The sequence below is a fragment of the Mya arenaria genome, chromosome 2, assembly GCF_026914265.1.
Source record: "Mya arenaria isolate MELC-2E11 chromosome 2, ASM2691426v1".
Lineage (NCBI taxonomy): Eukaryota > Metazoa > Mollusca > Bivalvia > Myida > Myidae > Mya > Mya arenaria.
The window spans coordinates 48,892,000-48,911,737 of NC_069123.1; the positions used below are offsets into that span (position 1 = coordinate 48,892,000).

The window sequence follows — 19,738 nt, forward strand, 5'->3', positions numbered from 1 at the left end:
AATCCATTAGTGCATAAGTAAGTTATAGCCCAGTGACGAAATGTACAGACAGACAGACAGACAGACCGACAGACGGACGGACGGGCGGACAGACTGACAGACGGACGAAGTGCATTCCTATAATCCCCTCCCCACTCCCTTGCGGGGGATTAACAATGGAAAAACATGAGTTGGAAAAAATGGAGTTTTATTATTTTCTCGCTCGCTATTTAAAGATATTTATTAAACACTAAACATTTATTGTTTTTTCTTTACCAAATAATTTATTCGTAACCGTATATGCTGCCTTAAAGCTGCACTCTCACAGATTGAACCTTTTGATAACTTTTTTTATTGTTTGTCTTGGAATGAGCCTATTTATGCGAAAATGATATAGGACTGGTGACAAAAATCATATCGCAGATTTTCATATGGTTCAAAAATTGACGTTTTATGCATTTTTCTTAAACCGTTAGTAACGCTTTTAGCCATAAAACATTAATTTTCCAATGGAAATATGAAAATCTGCGATCTGATCTTTTTTCAACAGTCTTATATCACTGGTTAGCTGATATTTACGCAAAAACTGGCTCATTCAAAGACAAAAAAATATAAAAATCTAAAACGGCAAATCTGTGAGAGTGCAGCTTTAATGGCAGCCAATTTGTCATTTCACATTATTTTTTTGTAGTATTTGATGACCTTTAGGTTATGACCAATATTAATGCGAAAACCTTTGAGAATAGCTAGCTATTGAGAAGTTTTAATTGCTGTTATAGGAGAAGGCAATTTATATTTTCCAGTTAAACATGTATACGTCCTATTGATAGGAGTGAATTAGTTGAATCCATGATATTCAGTTAAGATGTGCAATGCAAGTTATACAGGTATACAGATAGCTGTTCCAAGGTCATTTTAAGTAGTTACCAGTATGTTTTTAATAGGGTCGTATTTCTAGGCTAGCTCTTTATATAGTCCAAACAAGGTTTGTTTGTTTAAGTTAACTGTGACCTTGATCTACTGCTTGTTCTTCAACGCAGCATGGTAGGTCAGCATGTCCACAGTCAAATTTCACGACAGGGTCAAGTTCTGATACTGCTGATAGGCATGCTGGCCCTTATCCTTTTCAATCTCAATACAGAGGCCAGCAGTTTCGTAGGGGTGCAAGACGCATGTTCGGACGCCTGGGCTCGTACTCAAGGCAGTAAAGACTCAATCAATAATGTTTTGACATTAGCTCCCTCCCCAATCATATTAGATAATTTAGAGCGTGAGCTTTTACATTACAATAAAGATGAGGCAGGGATTTTACTTAGCGGTTTTAAGTTTGGCTTTCCATTGTGTTATAGCGGTCCTAGGCTGGCCTAAGATGCGAAAAATCTTAAGTCTGTGCAGTTAAATACGGGTATCGTGCAGGACAAAATTATGAAAGTAGTTTCTGAAGGTAGGGTAGCAGGTCCTTTTCCATTTAGGCCATTGTCAAACCTGCGAGTGTCACCTATAGGTTTGGTCCCCAAAAAATCAGTAGGCGAGTTTAGGCTGATACACCATTTGTCATATCCAGCCGGCAACTCCGTCAATGACTTCATTGATCCTGCTTTGTGCTCTGTTCAATATACACACTTTGACAAGGCCGTCGAAATGGTGCAAGCACTAGGGAAAAATGCATTGCTCTTTAAGCTAGATGTAAAAAATGCTTTCCGTTTGTTACCAGAGAAACCCAATGACTTCGAGCTGCTTGGTTTTCAGTTTCAGGGTAAATGCTATTTTGATAAGTGTTTACCGTTCGGATGTAGTATTTCTTGCAGCACTTTTGAGAAATTTGCAACTGTTTTGGAATTCTGTGTTCGTAGGAGGGCGTTAAACAATAGCTTGTTCCACTATTTGGATGATTTTTTGGGTGGTGGTAGGCCAGGCACAAATGAGTGTCAGCATCTCATGTCTGTTTTCATTGAATGCATGGGTGATTTGGGAGTACCATTGTCAGACGAAAAAGCTGAGGGCCCAACGACAATATTGTGTTTTCTTGGCTTGGAGCTGGACTCCGTAAAGGGCGAAGTCCGCATGCCCACCACAAAATTTCAAGAAATAGTAGCAAAAATAAAAGGGATCTTGGCAAAATCAAGAACAACATTACGTGAGATGCAGTCGCTCATTGGCGTCCTGAACTTTGCATGCAGGGCGATATTGCCAGGGAGGCCATTTTGTCGCCGTCTTATTAATTCGATTTGTGGCCTATCAAAACCCCATCACCATCTTAAGATTTCTAAAGCTATAAAAGCTGGTTTGAACATGTGGTTGGAATTTTTTGAGAGTTATAATGGCATATCTGTGTTTCACGATCGCTTCTGGGAGTCTAATGCTGATATCGAGCTGTTTTCTGACAGTGCAGGAGGTTTGGGACTTGGGTTTGGTGTTTTATTGCAGGAAATTGGTGTTATGCTGCATGGCCCAGTAGTTGGCATGAGCAAGAGTGGACAAGCGATATCACACTTTCAGAGATTTTCCCAATGTTGGTAGCCTTAAAGTTATGGGGTAAACAGTTGCAAAACAAGAAGCTGCTATTTAATTGCGATAACCAAGCAGTGGTGTGTGTTATCAACTCTATGACTTCCAGAAACGATCGTGTGATGACTATCGTTAGAAATATTACACTAGAATGTTTAGCTCATAATATTGCAATTAAGGCTGTTCACCTGCCGGGCGAAAGGAACCAAATTTGTGACAGTTTATCTCGTTTACAGGTCAGTCGTTTCAGAGCGTTGGCACCAGAAGCAAAGCCGGAACCAGATCCAGTACCAAAGTGTCTTTGGAACATATTGAAAAACGAGCAAAGCAATTAGTGGCAGCGGCGTTTCACAAAATACAATGGGTGTTTATTGTAGGTCATTTAAGGCGCTGAATGATTTCCGTGACGAGTACGGCATACCTTGTATTTGGCCAGCCCCAATTACTCACATTGTTCTTTTTATAGCTGGCTGTTTTAAAATGGCTCGAGCTGCTTCAACAATCAGTACATATGTGTCTGGCTTGAGCTTTTCCCATATGATGAGAGGATGGAAAGACCCCTCTGCATCATTCATAATAAAGAAAATGTTGGAAGGATGTCGTCGCACTAGGGTACAATGTGACACCAGAGCTCCCATTACTCGACCCATTTTGGTTTTGTCTGGTTTTAGGGAATGTTTGTTATTCTGATTATGAATCGAAGCTATTTAAGGCCGCATTTGTATTAGCCTATTTTGGATTATTCCGCATAAGTGAGATAATTAAAACACAACATTCACCAGAACCGCTCAGTTTGGCTGATATCAAGTTTCAAGGTTCAAATGAGGCGGTTCTAATTACAGTTCAGACATCAAAAACAAGCCGTACGCCAATAACTTTACGAATCCCTAAGGAGGATTCGCATATATGCCCAGTGGTGACGTTAGCCAAATACTTGGCGATCAGGTCTCCAATCAAAGGTTGTTTGTTTGTAAATCAGAACGGGAAGGCAGTCAGTAGGTCACAGTTTTCTGGCGTTTTGAGTAAGACTATTGGGCTGGTCGGTATGTCACACGCTAATTTTAAGTCTCATAGTTTCCGTATCGGCCGGGCGACACAGTAAGCACCAGACGGGGTGTCCTGTGAAGCCATTCAGACAATGGGCAGATGGCGTTCAAATTTTTACAAATCATATATTCGACTCGTCCCAATACAGTCCTAATTGTCATTTTCAGATATCTGGATATTTGGGGACTCGCTGGTCTCTGAAGCATGTCAAATGGGTGGGCGCGGTCTGGAGAGTGAAAACTGTGCCTTCCACTGGTTAGGAGTTCCTGGAATGAGGTGGAGGGATTTTTTGTCAAAATTCCAGTTAAAGACGATGTCTAGCAAGCCCCCATATATGGTGGTTTTTAACTTGGGGGGGGGGGGGCAATGATTTGGCGGATATTGAGTTGTCTGAATTTAAAGCCAATGTGGATCACGATATTAGTTACGTTAAAAGTGTGCTGCCAAGTGCCTTGGTAGTCTGGTTGGATATTTTTTCCGCGATTGCATTGGCGTGGCGTACATGACTCTTGTGCAAAGCAGATGGACCTTAAGCGTAAGCGGGCCAATAGATTCGGGAGGCGTGCAGTTTGCTGCAGTCCGAATGGAATAATTATAGCGCCAAATATTGACAGGTAAACTCCAGGTTTTTACTCTCCGGATGGTGTCCACTTATCTCGTGTTGGCTATCAAATGTACTTGTTAATCCTTAAGGAGGCAATCGACAAATTCCGATGCTATCCTGATTACATTAAGTCTGTTGAAAAATAGGCCTTAGAATTTTGGGGGACAAATTTTGTAAATTTGCTGTGGCGGAAAATTCTGGGGCGGCATGCGGCTGTCATGTGCTGGCATTAAGGTAACGATCTTAACTATGGGATAACCTAGCAAGATCGTTTTGTCCTAAGTGATAAAAGTGGATTATGCGAGTAATGCGGAGGAACATGTTTAAAAAATGCTGTAATTCTTATTCCAAATTTTATATAATGTAATTAGGGGCCAGGGTTAAGCCCGAATAGTTCATATACTAGGTTGATCCCGTGTATCCCCTAATTTTTGGCTTTAACAGAAATGCAGTTTGGATATTGATATTGCAAAATGGAATGCTTGGATGATATTGCGGAATTGAATGCGTGCGGATAAAGTTGCAGGCGAAATGCGTAAAGCGTTATTCAGTAACAAAAGCAGGCTGCACATGTTGGCCGGGTGTCGCTTCGGAATTTTGAGCCACTTTTCTTTGACTATGGAACAACCTAGCATAGACTTTATTGCGACCAACAAATGCCACTTTTTATTATGTTTTTGTTAACCATTGTACTATGTTTTTGTTAGTTGTGTTATAACATGTTCGTTTGCCATATTAGTATTATTTCATTGATAGCGTTTGCGACTATGGATAAACCTAGCGTAGACTATATTCTATGATAAAGACAGTATTGTGTTATTTGAATACTTTATTTTGATGTCATGTATTATGGAGATTGTTATGCCAGTATTAAATCGAATCTAGTCTATTTTGTCTTGTGTTGTTTAATAAATTTGATTTAATTTTATTTAGGTAGTTTATTTACTGTACAGTGAAATGATGGAGAAAAAACATGTATGTTTGGCAAAGATTAACATTATTATGGTATTATAATACCACTATACAAAACTAGCATATGTTTTCACAAAATTTTACAATCACGTGTTGGGTCCCAGCCTCATGGTAGGAAGGGTCCTCTGAAAGGGCGGCGGAAGCTACACCTGTTGGAGAAAAAATAAACGCTGCTTTTTTGTATTCAGGTTTTCTTCCTATCATAAGTTGAACATTATTTTTTGTGCACACATAAACTTCTTTATGTCATTGTGCAACGAATATTTCATTAGCAGTGCCTTTATCAGTCAGCTGACCGCGATCAGTCAATCAGGAGATTTGTTAAGGCACGCGGGCTTATCAGGTCACTTGGCCTCTCTGTAAATCTCTGTTAATCAATCAGATTGCTTCAGCCATCTCCTTTGTTTACTTCGGCATGATAGAAACGTTCGACAATTTGGTTTAATGTTTTCAACTAACCACCACCTCCATCTCCCCCCCCCCTCTTTTTCATCTTGAAAAAAAGGAATTTGACTGTCTAGGGTGCCACTCATTTAACTTTGTATCACTTGATTCTTTGTTACCTGTGTTTCATCAAAATATATTATTTCCCTGTTTATACATGTACTGCCATAATATTACGTTATTTACAACTTTGTACTTTTCTGTCTATCATAACGGGGGCGGTTTACCCACCCAGATATTGTATTACGGGAAACATAACGTATTCGTGTACATTCGACTGCTAATCTGTTATTTGCAACAGCTGAACACCGGCCATGGTTAGAGAAAGAACACATAGAATTGTGCCAAAACAAAAACAATGTACGTATTTAGTGGTAATTAAGAAAAAATGACCATGACCTTTGACCTACTTGCCTTTAATTCTATCTACAGAGTATTTGATCATTCATTTTTCAGTTTTTAATTGCTTTCCAGCTGGATGCTTTTAATTAAGTTCTTCATTAAAAAGAAGTGTCAAGCTACCATTTACAGAAGTATGCAGACTTAGACATTTGCTTATCAATTTGTGGTATAACGTAACTTTGTTTGTTCCAAGATACGGCCGGAGGATAAACCCTAAGACCCCCGTAACTTACTTGCCAAGCGCCCCGAGCGGGATGTCTCTGATGCCAATGCCACGGCATGTGAAAGCGTCGCCGCACGGACAGTGGAGGAACACCCGGTCCTTGGGTCGCCCAGAACCATTAGACACCAGGCAGTCTATAACAACAAAAAGACACGGAAGTACTTACAATACAATATTACCAGTATACAAGTATAAACTGTAATTAAATAATTCGTTTGAACCCTATCCCATTTCTTACCAGAGTTAGTGGTGCCCATGGGCTTGCAGATTCCCAGCTGGTTAGCGCTGTCGAGGGAGCGCTTGCCAATTGGCCGGAACTTGCTTACACAACACTCGTCGTTCTGGCAATCATCCGATTGGGAACATTCCTTTACTCCACAGGTGCCTGCACATTAAACAAAGTAAAATACCATTTGATATTAACAACAAAAATTATGCTAAAAAAACCCCACAACATTTTTTATTACACCAGCATTAAATACAACACAACAGTGGCAGTCACACTATACACAGTCAACATGCTTTTTGTTTGAAATTCATCCGCAGTTGATACATTTCATTTAGTTTGATAGTTATATAAAATAGTCAGATGTTCATCCTGATAAAATGTACTATGCACATGCAAGTATATACTTTTATGTCTCGTACTGGTGGAAATAGCCAAACCATTTTTAGAGCAGAAGAGATGCTTATCAAACTTTCATTTCCCACTTAGTGCGTACATTTCGTCATTTCACATTGAAAGTCTGTGGGGTAATTTAAGATTATGATCAACATCCGGTCACGTTTGAGGATGGCGGGAACAAGCATACTAGCTGTAGCTATCAATCAGACAAGCTCTTTGTGTTCAGAGTCACCGTGATCGTGTCATTTGACAAATTGATCAGGGACGGGTGCATAATTTGACGATAGAGGATGTGTAACGTAGGGGTCGTAAGCTTTTGACTTACGTCCATCCCTCATAACCGAACCTTATTTGGGATTAAGTGTTGGCAGGATTTACCCCTTCCCAACAAAGTTTGTTCTACAATTTCTAGTCTGAAATGGGAAATTTAAGGCGTAATAATGGACGAGTTTAGGGGAGGGGGAGGGTGCGCCCCCTGGACCCGCAAGTGTTGATGCTTAAAATAAAGGTGGGTCATCTGCTGGTCATGACCAACATCCCTAACACATTTGATGTTCGTAAGCACATCGTAGCTGTCAATTATACATTTATTTTTGTGTCCATATGCAACGCGACCATGACCTTTGACCTGCATACCTAAAATCAATAGGGGTCATTTGCCAGTCATGAGCAACAACCCTGCCGAGTTATAGGACATAAGGCCCAAGCGTTTTCTAGTTGTAAATCGGACAAAGTTTGGTTTACCGACGGACCGAAATGTGCAAAGCAATATATATGTGATATATTTGGCTAACAGTTTTTGTACAAATGATTTGCTCATTTTCTACAAGCCATTTACAAAACTTAAGGTGAACATTTTGCTAGTAACAGCTCCAAGTCTCCCAAAAATAGTGCAAATAATTCTGGGAATTATTTAGTTCATAGACATATTAAAAATATCAGAGAGGTAATTCTAATGTTTGACACACAACTTTACTACAGAGTACGATGCTCGAAATGAAATAAGGACGTAAAGTGTCTTTTTGAGTTCTATAAATCGTTACTTAGAAAAAAGGGCAAGTTTAATTACATTATGAAGAATGAAATTTGCCTCTTTTGTGCTGGATCCATTCTGAAATCCAAACTGAGAATCCGAATTGAATATTTTTTTCATCAAACCAGTTGTCGGCTCTTTTAGTGACATGCAAATATTTTCCCTAGATTACTAACTAATGTAAGGCCGCTGTAGTCGTTGGTCTCATTTACGTCATCCTACATATGTATTAGCATGACCAGGATTAGAAGAAACAAGTTCTGTCGAGAACCATCTTAAACGTTTTCGTTAAATGACCGACCAAAATATCAATAGTTTCGATAAAGAAATAATTTATTAAATTATCTATCGGATATGATTATTACTGTTACCGGCAATATAACCTTTTATTTAATCATGATTGTAAAGGAACACCTGCATAATGACAAAAACACAAGATACGCCTTCAAACATGTAAAGGATCATTTTACGTGCGTGTACCTGACAAGCCTATTGGCGGTAGAATTATTCCGTCCGAATTGCAGTTGATATCGCTGCTGCAGGGACATCGGTCATAGAACAGGCCCGACTCCCCGGGGGACAACGGATTCACATAGCACTCTACACAAAACAAATATCACGCATTAAGTCAGCTTAAATCAATAGTGCCATCGAATAAGGAATAAGTGAGGTGAGCTTTGAACAAATAGCAAATAGGTCTAGAGCATATTACACCAATTCGGAAGTGCTACTCAGTGGTAAATGCCTTTTTGCTTTTCATCTATACATGGTAGAGAATCAAAGCATGGTTATACCATCTCAGTGGATGACCATTGGCTACTTATAGATTTATAAGTTTTAAAGCTGAATTCGTTGTGATTTCAAAAACAGGCTGAAAATGCTAGACCTACTTTTTTGTTTCCATTTTACCGCATTGTTTGTACTCCAACACCAGTTGTAGCCACTATCGAATCAACAGTGGTTACGTTCAACCAGTTTTATTTATTTTCTTGTAGAATACCTTTGTTCAATGTTAAGTTCAAAAGGTTTAACTTTTTTCCCATATAAGATGTTGGGGGTCTTGAAACACTAGAATTCAGTGTTTTCGCGTGCACACTGGTCAACTGACTATAGAATCTACAGGACTTTTTAGTTGTCTCTGACCTTTAAGGGTAAACTCGGGGTTACTTAAAACTCGTTGTTTTAGCATTTTTGACCCCCAACAGTGGAATTGTACATTTAGAACCGTTTCCATCTATTAAATATGAAAAACTGCCATCTATTAAATATGAAAAACTGTGGGTTTTGAAAATGTCGGTTTAAACTATGGAAGGGCATGGGGTCGGGCATTGGAGTCATCGTAGGCTTAAGTATTTTCTTGTATGATTTTATGTTTAATCGTTTGTTTTGATAACAAATAATTTCAATCAATAATTAGCTAAAGTCTGTTCAGACTGAAAAGTAAAAATGATTAAAAGTGATTTTTTTTAAAACACAAACAAACCTTTTGGGCTACTTTTTTGTACTTTTATCCTCCTAAAATTTTCAAAGGTCTCCAAAATTTCAGGTTTTCAAGACAACTTCAAATCAAACCATGCTTTTCTAAGACAGTTTATTTACACAAAGAGTCAACACGATCATAATTATCAACTCTGGAGAGATTAAATATTTTCTGTCGTTATTATTAATGATAAAGTGTTTCCTGTTTATAAAATTTCTATTTTTAGTTTTTTTGCGTCTTCTAACACGGATTTTTAATTTAACGAATTTACTGGTACATTTATAAAAACATCAACAAACTAAACATACTACACTAAAAATGACACTTCGGTTATGTTTTTACATGTTTTATTTAATATCTGTTACAATAAGGGAATTGTTCCGTCTATTTGGAGTAAATCGATTATAAATCCAATCCCAAAGTCTTCAGCCACTGACCTAAGAGAACCTATGTCTTACAGAGGCATTGCACTTGCTTCCGTCATATATAAGCTGTATTGTAATATTTTAGATGCACGCCTCAGTGGTTGGGTGGAGTCGAATAATCTGCTTGTTGATGAACAAAACGGCTTTCGGAAACATAGGAGCACCACTGACCATATTTTATCTTTAACCTCTCTCATTGATAATAGAAGAAAAAAGTAATTAAGTACATTATGCTCCTTTATTGACTTTTGTAAAGCGTACGATTTTATTAACAGAGATAAACTTTGGGCTCGGCTTAGGGATTGTGGCGTGTCGGGTAAAATGTTGATAGCTATTAAGTAAATTTATTCATCTGTTCTATCTTGTGTAAGAATTAACGGTTATAAAACTTATTGGTTTGAGACACACTGCGGTCTCAGTCAAGGTTGTATTTTGTAACCACTGTTGTTTAACATGTACATCAATGATCTTGCTGTATATTTGAAATCATTTGGTAAAGGTGTAACACTCGACAACGAATGTATATGTATTATGTTATACGCAGATGATATTGTTTTGTTAACTGAAAATTCAGCTGGTTTTTATTAAGTGAGTGCCTTATATGACTGGTGTTGTATGAATGACATGGAGATAAACTCTAGTAAAAGCAGTGTTGTTCATTTTAGACCAAAGGCTCATGAAAGAACAAGTACAATTTTCAAATGTGGTCAAAATACTATTGGTGTTGTTGAGAGATACACATATCTTGGTTTAGTTTTGCATGAGTTCTTAAACTGGAATATTACTGCCAAGGCAGTAGCTCAGAGTGCAAGCCGGGCATTGGGCCTGGTTATTGCCAAGTGCAAGTTAATTGGGGGGGGGGTCCCTTTGATGTCTACACTAAGCTTTTTTTATTCTGTTGTGTGGCCTGTTATTAACTATAGGATAGCTATATATGGTAATAAGTCTTTTCCTGTATACATGCTGTATTTAACAGAGCCATGCGGTTTTTCCTTGGTGTGGGTAAATATACTACCATTGCTGCAGTTATAGGAGAAATGGGGTGGTTGCCATTAGAAGTCCGACATTGGAAATCTATATGTACCTACTGGTCGCGCCTTTCCAACCTTGGTGTGTCACGGCTCAATAAACGTATTGCACTCTGGGCTGGTGCAAAGGGGAGTAACTCATGTCGTAACTGGTTTTATTTGGTTAAGCAGAAACTGTGTTCTCTGAACCTGGATATTTATTGCAGTATTGAAACCGTTATACCTAAACATGCTATTTTAAGTAAAGTAGAGGAGTTGTTGCTGCATCAGTTTACGCAGGGCTGGTTGGCTCAGATTAATAGTACAGTTGATACATCAGGTAAAGGGCGCAACAAATTGCGTACATATTGTTTGTTGAAAACTGAATTTGTTACAGAAAAGTATTGTAAAAAAATCAAGCCGCTGCATCATAGGTCGGCAATGAGTAAATTTAGAAGTGGTGTAGCTCCTCTACGAATTGAAACTGGCAGATATGAAAACTTACCGGTTGAAGCTAGAAAATGCCCTTTTTGTGATACTGTAGAAAACGAGGCTCATGTTATCCTTGATTGTAGAGCATATGATGATTACCGTGTTACATTGTTTGCTAAGGCCGTTGAAACTGATAACTTATTTCTAACTGTGAGTAATACTGAAAAGTTGAAATTTATACTCTGTAATTCTGCATTGCTACGACTTGCTGCCAAAACCTGTAATTTGATTTTAAAGAGAAGACAGTTTTATCTGTGTAAATAGTCATTGCGTTCATGTATATACTTTTAACTATGTAGATGTTTACTTATTGTACTTTGTGATATTCTAATAGGTCACACAAATGATATTGGCTCCTTGTTATTAGATGAACCTCCTATATAATGGTCGGTAAATCCAATTTCACCTGCTTGTTTTAATGTTTCTTGGAGCTTTTGTCAGTATTTAGTCGGTTGTTTCACTTTTTTCTATGGGCTTTTAAAGCAAATTTTATGCTTATTGATGGACAAAAATTGTTTGTGTGGCATATTAGTGTTTAATTTGTAAGTACAGTTGTTGTTTTTTACCAGTCAGTATCAGTCACATATTTTATAACAATTCAGTATTTATTTTGTATTAATATGTTCTGTGTATTTGTCAAATAGTCTCTTGTAATTCTGTATAGAATGGCCATATACTTGTTTTATGTGTTGCATGTAACTTTTAGTATGTATATGGACGATACTCTAATAAAGATATAAACCTACTAAATCACTTCATTCATTTCAAAATTAATGAAAAATCAATTAACAAGTTTGTTGATCAGTTGTTCACAGTTAGTTTTTAAGGGTCGGCAGCGAGGCAAAGTCGATTAATGGACACAATTTTAAATGTTTTAAACAATCAATTTCAAAACATTCTATTTAGTCTTGAGGTTCAATATTTAACAAGCATGATTCATATATCCGTTGCAACATGAAAAGCTGTAATTGAGAGTTGAGCATTTTTTACGAAATAATATTTTATCAGATTTCCAATAAAAAAGCATTTACGTTTTCCCGGAAATGTCTTAATACAAAAAGAATACATTTGTGAATCAAATTTATCGGAACCGCCCAATCAACAATGTCTTGTGGCTTTGTGTTGATTGCAGCTATTTAAAAAAAAAAAAGATATATGCATTTTTGTAACTCGGAAATGAATTTTACCACGAATTGTCATTATTTTTCTGAATAACTTTCTTATTTGACAAGATATCATCGAGGTCGCTCAAGACATTGTTGAATATGAAGTCTGGGGCATTTTGACATTAAAACGAAGTACTGATGTCGACAGACTTTTTTCGTAATGATGTGAATGCTATTTTATCCAAAATCTGATAAAATCTTCTTTTGTAAAATTTGTTAAACTCCTAACTGACCCAAAACATGTCGCCAAGAATAAATGGTTTACTCCCCAAAAAGATCGTTTCTCGAAACTTAATAAAACATGTATTTTTATAAATGTTTTAGTTTTTGACCTTTCTCACCCACTTTTGCATTACTGCTGGCCTTTAAAAAGGGAGTAAGTTGTTTGTCCAAAAGTCTATTTTCTACAAAAAAATCAGCGCGATTTATTAGAAATAATTCTAAGTGGCTATATTTAGACCCACGCGAGGGTAACACTAATAATATCACCCGGTGTACAGGGTTATAACAGGATAACAGCACGGATTGGCTAATGTCGTGCAAATGAGAATATAACATGGGCAGGTCTGAGGTATAATAAAATATGTTACCCTATGAAACAATATTTTATATAATAATTTAACATTTTCCGACATTCTTAAAATGCTACAATTGAATGTTATTTCGCGGTAGATCGTTGTTACAAGTTAATTGTATATACTCAAATCTGAAAAAAGCAGCTTTTAGGTCAAATGTCGCTACATTTTACATGTCAAATGGCAATAAAGGAAATAATTGTCATAACGCGACTAGGTAAATGCATACATTTATACATCGGGCACTGTTTTGAATATGTCATTCATTTATAACAACTCAAAATGGTAATCACTTTGACATTAAATAAGTGTACACAAATGGTGCAAAATAAAACAAAGACGAAATTATAGTTATGATGAAATAGTTGGTATGATTAATGACAATGTTAACCATTTAACCCATGTAAGCTTGATCTGTGGAAAAACGGTACGGGAGAAATACTACTAATAATTTGATTTAAAGAAAATATTGTATATGTTTAAACATAGATTTGGTTTGGAAATAAACCAAACTTAACGTTTATTAAAACTTTCGTTTATTAGAGAAATAGCAAACTTCTTCTTAAAAGGTTTTCTTGAAGCTGAATGTTCAAACATAAATATGCCTCTCGCTTGAACAATGTACAAACAAATAACAAGGGAAAACACAAAAGCTCGAACACAAAAGATTAAGAAAGTTAATGAAATAAAAATTAGAGGGACAAGCCCGGTTTTCAAAACACTTCAAACGTTTAGCACATTCAACACTTCAAACGTTTAGCACATTCAACATTCAACACTTCAAACGTTCAGCACATTCAACACTTCAAACGTCCAGCACATTCAACACTTCAAACGTTCAGCACATTCAACACTTCAAACGTTCAGCACATTCAACACTTCAAACGTCCAGCACATTCAACACTTCAAACGTTCAGCACATTCAACACTTCAAACGTTCAGCACATTCAACACTTCAAACGTTCAGCACATTCAACACTTCAAACGTTCAGCACATTCAACACTTCAAACGTTCAGCACATTCAACACTTCAAACGTGCAGCACATTCAACACTTCAAACGTTCAGCACATTCAACACTTCAAACGTTCAGCACATTCAACACTTCAAACGTTCAGCACATTCAACACTTCAAACGTTCAACACAACAACGTTTATCAAACTATTATTCATCATTTACGGTTGTAATTGTTAGATAAATATCATTAGAGAAAATTCTTTCCTTAGAAATCTCAAACATGAAATTCATCGCAGAGACTACTTGAAATATATAAGGCATAAAATTATCACCTGGCTGTAGTAAAAACAACTCTACCCTTATTTGCTTGCGCGACTTTTAGCTGGACTATTTTCAGTGAGATTCGTCAGTCATTTTTTAGCGCGCTTTCGGAACTTTGTGTTACTTTCCGAAGTGGTTTGGTTTAACATATTTATTTCATTAAAAGGATAAATTGGATGTTATTAATATGTTTTTTCATGAATAAAATCCCCCTTAGTGGTACAAATATTCACTTTCGTTTGTTAACTTGTGTTTGATTTTGTAACTATGAATAATTCTTACATTTTATTGTTTTTACTATAACTTTTAATGTTTAATGAATTTTGTAATTTCGTACTCATAACGCAACATATCTAAATGTCTTTAACATTCTTATTCCTTTATTTCACTTCGACGAAGAAGTAAATAAATTATTTCTGAAGGCATTGTGTATACATTGTATACGGTCAAAGTAGATTTGTTCTGCACATTGTGACAACAATAGATTGTCAAAAGTGTCTCTAGACACTCTTGGGAACCAGCAACGGCAAACGAAATACTACAACATGTATTATGCGGCTACATTAATCTTATCCATACACAAATAAAGTGTCCAAAAGGTTTTCACTTATACAAAATATAAACACAATCAATAGAAAGTAATTATTATAATACATTTACACACAATACACATTTACCAATTATTTAAAATGGCAGATATTCGGAAGAGAAATGAAACATAATTATGCGCTCACTGTCTCCGACGGAGCCCAACTGCTCGCATTTTCCGTCGACGAACTTGCGGAGGTCGGGGGAGAGGGCCTCCCTCTTGCCACGGGGGGTGTTGAAGCTGATACAACACTCACCCTTCTTACAGTCATCGCTCGTTATACAGTATCCTTCCAGTGCGCCTCGACCAGGGGCAGGAACGGCCTTAAAATTAAACAGTTGATGTTTTATTGTTTTTTGTTCTTTTTGTAAGCAACAGTAGCGCTGAAATACAAACAACAAAAAACACCAAAATACTTATCTACAACACAATTGGTAAATGTCTTTAAAGCCTCAGTGCCACTTAGGATGAAATAAGTAAAAGTGAGTATATAACTATGATAGAGTCTGATATGATGTCTGATAAATTCCCGAGGTCCTCACGATGCTATACTTAACAGAAATGTATGGGAAATACCAACGAAATTTCAAACTGGTTCACTAACTTACTTTGAGATAATTAAGCAGATAAGTGGGCGGAGAATGGCAACAAGGTTTTATTGAAAAATAGCAGATAGGTATTCGCTCATGTTTGTGTAAAATGCACTATTGGTGTATGACGAAATAAAGTGTGGCAAATCCTTAGTTAACGCCAAGATGTTAAATTTGGAACTGTTCAGCAAATGTTGATATTTGCTTAAATATTCATTTTGAAGACCACATTTTTATATATTCAACAGCTTTGTTGTTGCGTAATTGGTTTATAGACATTATCACGTGATGTTATCAATGACCAATATATCAAATTATCCATGTTAATCTAAGCAAGACTTCGTGGTCTAGTGGATTTTTGTATAATATGTTTGTAAGATTGCCCTTTGTTTCATTTAAAATGGTGGTGTCAAAGAAAAGTTTAAGTGTTCATTTTAAGCTAAATGCTGCCTTCCGACATAGCATATATGACATAATTTATCACGTGGTATACACACACTGTTTTCTGCAATTTCGATGTCATAAAGTTAACTTATGATGGAATAAGTGTGCACAGATTCATTGACGGGAAAACTATTTTAGTTAAAAAATGCAAATCATCAGTATATAAAGCAACATAGAATCTAAGTCATTCATAAGTCACGTGATATGCAAACTTCGTAATGACGTTGTGTGCGCTAAATTTAGATTTGCTTTCTGTTTTGTTGCATTTTGTAATTGCGATAAATGCATTTTTTAAATTATAATTCTCGGTGTTAATAAAGGTCTAGAAGTTCAAAGACGTCATTTGGATGTGCATACAAATAGATAAATCACTAAAACAAAATGAGACTTTAAATATCATTTTATACTTTCCACGAGATAAACAGGCTAGATCGAGCCATTCGGGTACTTTTGTGGGCAATATTGATATGCTCTTAAACGTGCGCAATTGTGTTGCTGTTGTGCTAAACTACACACGGTAACGTGTGAGACACAGTTTTAATATCTTAAATATAAATGTTACAGTAATTATGAAACATCTTTGCCTTTGTTAATGTTTGGTTAATAAAAGTAGCGATTTACCTGCACCGAGATGAATACGAATCCAAGAAATAAAAACAGCATTTCATACCCAGCCATCTTAAACTCCATACATATGTTGTGTATGAAACGTCGGGAAATAAATGTGGTGAAACGGAACTTGCATTTGTTTTCATAGCCTTAAAACTCTAATTTGATTGGCTAAATACATCTGGCTCGTGATTGTTGACACGCAGATAAATCTTCATACGTACTGTTCTTATATACTGAATACTTATAAAAGTATCTCTAGCGGAAAAAAACGCTAGCAAGAGTATTAAATTTATACATGGCTCTGTCAACCATACCGAAACTGCTGTACATATGTGGTGTTTAACATCTGTCATTTGGAGTCATTATTGTGACTATTGATATTTACACTGCGTACTACGGAGTGAAAATATATGCTTCGGTGTTCTATAGTAAATGTAGCTATCAATTATCTTTTTAAACTGTTTGTCTTTGAAATATGAACACAACAATTAACTGATTTTTTACCCCATCACGCCTCTAAATTTGTCAACAACCTAGCGTGGTCTTCGCTCTTTATCTGGAAAATCATCCGTCTTCAAGCGAATCAAACTGATCCTTGACAGTGAGGGGTTATTGAATACCCGTGTATTATGAAAGAAACTCTACAACTAAACTTGGATTTTTAACCAATGTTAATCCACGTTTGTTTTGCTTACACGTCCGACCTTTCAAATGTCCATTCGGTAAATGGCGACCTGTGTAATTCGGTCTTTTATTTAAGCCCTGTTTTGTTCAAAAATACAATCGTGCAATAACGAGACTCGCTGATGTTTTTTGACCAAAACTTTGTTTCCCGGTTATGAATCTGAAAACACTTATTTTTTAATTACTTTATTGTTTGATATCGAAATTTCAGAACAAAAACACAATTGAAGAATAATAAAATATCTGGTTGTAGTTGGGAGTGAACATACACCGTTACAGTCATTTTCCAGGCCACAGAAACGTACACAATAGCTGAATTGTGAAAATAACGTTATTCAAAAATGATGGACTCCTAAGACGATATTTTGGTCGAATATCAACATTTGTTGTGGGTTTCAGCTGTCAATATCTTGGATTGACATTCCTAATAATTTCCCACACGTTATGCCACGTGATTTCTTTCCAATATAAAGTGCATTCACACGAGTAAATAATAATCTATAAAACAACTTTTGTACGTTGTAGAAAGACAGCTACGTCATCAGTAATCAAATCTGAGCGTAATGGGCATCCCACGGGTAGCAGCGTAACAAACAAACTTTTTGAAAAGGCGGTATTTCAAAACTAAATTGAAATGCATGAACATAGACAGGGTGAGGAATCACGTGACTTCAACGGGGTTCTCACATGTGTCACCACGGTTCAAAACCGATGCAAGAAAGTGACAGTTATTTCTAAATAACTTTTTAGTGAGAAAAGATAGGAAAATATTTCTTAGCCTATAAAAGACTATGCTATTTTCTGCTTCTACAAGTGTGAAATATTTTGGATTTGCTTGTATTTTAACGATGGAATCCTTGGCCAAAATTTCGATTCGACGGGATTTTTAGAACGATGCAACGCTGTGTAAGCCGTGAGTCTTTGTATTGTATACATTTTTTAGTAATAAGTTATATTTAAGAACTCATGCATGTGTTAAAATGTTCATTTTATTAATTTGATTCATTAAACGAATTGTTTGTAAAATTTATTTTAGTTCTTTTAATAAATATCGATATTTCAAGCAAGGCTGTTGTTAACGTGAATTTTATATTTGCTGTTGTTTACGTGAATTTTTCTCATAACATGCTTAATTTATTTAATAATTAGTTTGAACTACTCTCTCAACTGTGACGATTTTGCATTCAACATTGAACTTTCATTTCGATATTTCTTTTATAAAATGAATGTATATCCATCCATTTGATCGATTTTAAAAAGTTAAATTTATGTTTTAGGTTGGCCGTCATGGTGATACGTCCAAATTATCCATTATCCATTGTTCTTGTACTTAGTAATCATTCAACTATAGAATATAAGAAAAAATGATTACAATTTTTTTGCTGGTTGGATCCATTTTATTTGTATATGACGTCATTATAAACTACTTATTTCTTTTTCATGATACAAGACAAACCCTTTGCGTGAGATGATTCAAAACGTTCAACCCTTTTAAGTTGGATGTAATGGATGCAATAACAATTTCTTTGATATATGTTTGCATATTACATAAGGCAAGGTGTTGTTTACATAAATATATTCATATACCATTATTGTTTGACATGGCCCGGTTCGTTCAACTTTGAATACATTATACATCGGAAATGTGTACACAAATGACAAGACTATCTGAGTTTTGAAAATAGGTGTAGTTTTTTTCACAAAGGAAACGTATTGAGGGCACTCTATTTTATCAGAATATGAAAGTGAGTTACAAAATAATCTGTTGTTGTTAAAAGATTTCTGTTATAGATAGTTTTTTTTCACATTAATATTAGTGTAAATGCAAATAAAACAAACGTATTTTTTAAAAAGAGGCTGAAACATTAGGCGAAATTATTTTTTGTATCAAGAGCTCGAGTTAGAAGTTGTGAATAAATTTACTTATCTAGGAATAGTATTTAGCACTGGTGTGTCATTTCGCACAACGTTTGACACTTGAGCTGGACAAGCTATGAAGACTTTTTACAAGCTTAATTCAGACCTAGTAAAATTTCATGGTATAGCAACATGCCAGTATTTGTCTTTGTTTGATGAATACATATATCTTGCTTTAAACTATGGTTGTGAAGTTTTCGGTCTACAAAATAGCATTAAGTTAGAAAGAGTTTATTCAAACTTCTGTAAAGAAATACTGGGTGTAAGAACCCAAACTAAAAACAATTGTGTGTATAGAGAACTTGGTAGAATACCATGAATAATTATAGGAATTGTAATGTGATTTATTATTACACTTCCGCATAATACGCTAGGCTCGGGCTGGGATGAACCTTTTTACACGAAAGGCCATGCCAGATACAAATTATCATCTTGCTAGTGAATGCCATTTTCATGGTAGTCAATTTCGTTTTCAGTGCTTCTTATTATTTCCTGATTTCTTATGGATAAAGATATTTTGACCATATTCAAAGCATGGGATTTAACTGGAACGTCGGTAGATTTATGATTAACCTCTAGTAATGGAGATTTTGTTATTAAATTGTTATTGTTATTTGTTGTTTCTTGGGGGTTGAATTTCTC

The 19,738-nt window shown here is 36.0% G+C and overlaps 1 protein-coding gene across 1 annotated transcript; it reads right to left on the reverse strand.

The window, feature by feature from the left end:
* Positions 1 to 5,216: 5,216 nt before the first annotated feature.
* Positions 5,217 to 16,561, reverse strand: LOC128215415 (uncharacterized). The gene is made up of 6 exons (XM_052922103.1): positions 16,505 to 16,561; positions 14,995 to 15,172; positions 8,318 to 8,437; positions 6,418 to 6,564; positions 6,190 to 6,313; positions 5,217 to 5,259 (listed from the first exon to the last, which is right to left on the reverse strand). The coding sequence occupies exons 1-6, from the start codon at positions 16,559 to 16,561 to the stop codon at positions 5,217 to 5,219; spliced, it is 669 nt and encodes a 222-aa protein (XP_052778063.1).
* Positions 16,562 to 19,738: the final 3,177 nt, after the last annotated feature.

Coding starts and splice junctions, on each gene's coding strand:
- LOC128215415 (XM_052922103.1), bottom strand. CDS start 16,561: ATGGCTGGGTATGAAATGCTGTTTTTATTTCTTGGATTCGTATTCATC. Junction 6,565..8,317: donor ACCGCCAATAGGCTTGTCAG/GTACACGCACGT, acceptor TTTAATGTGCAG/GCACCTGTGGAGTAAAGGAA. Junction 5,260..6,189: donor CCGCTCGGGGCGCTTGGCAA/GTAAGTTACGGG, acceptor TTTCTCCAACAG/GTGTAGCTTCCGCCGCCCTT.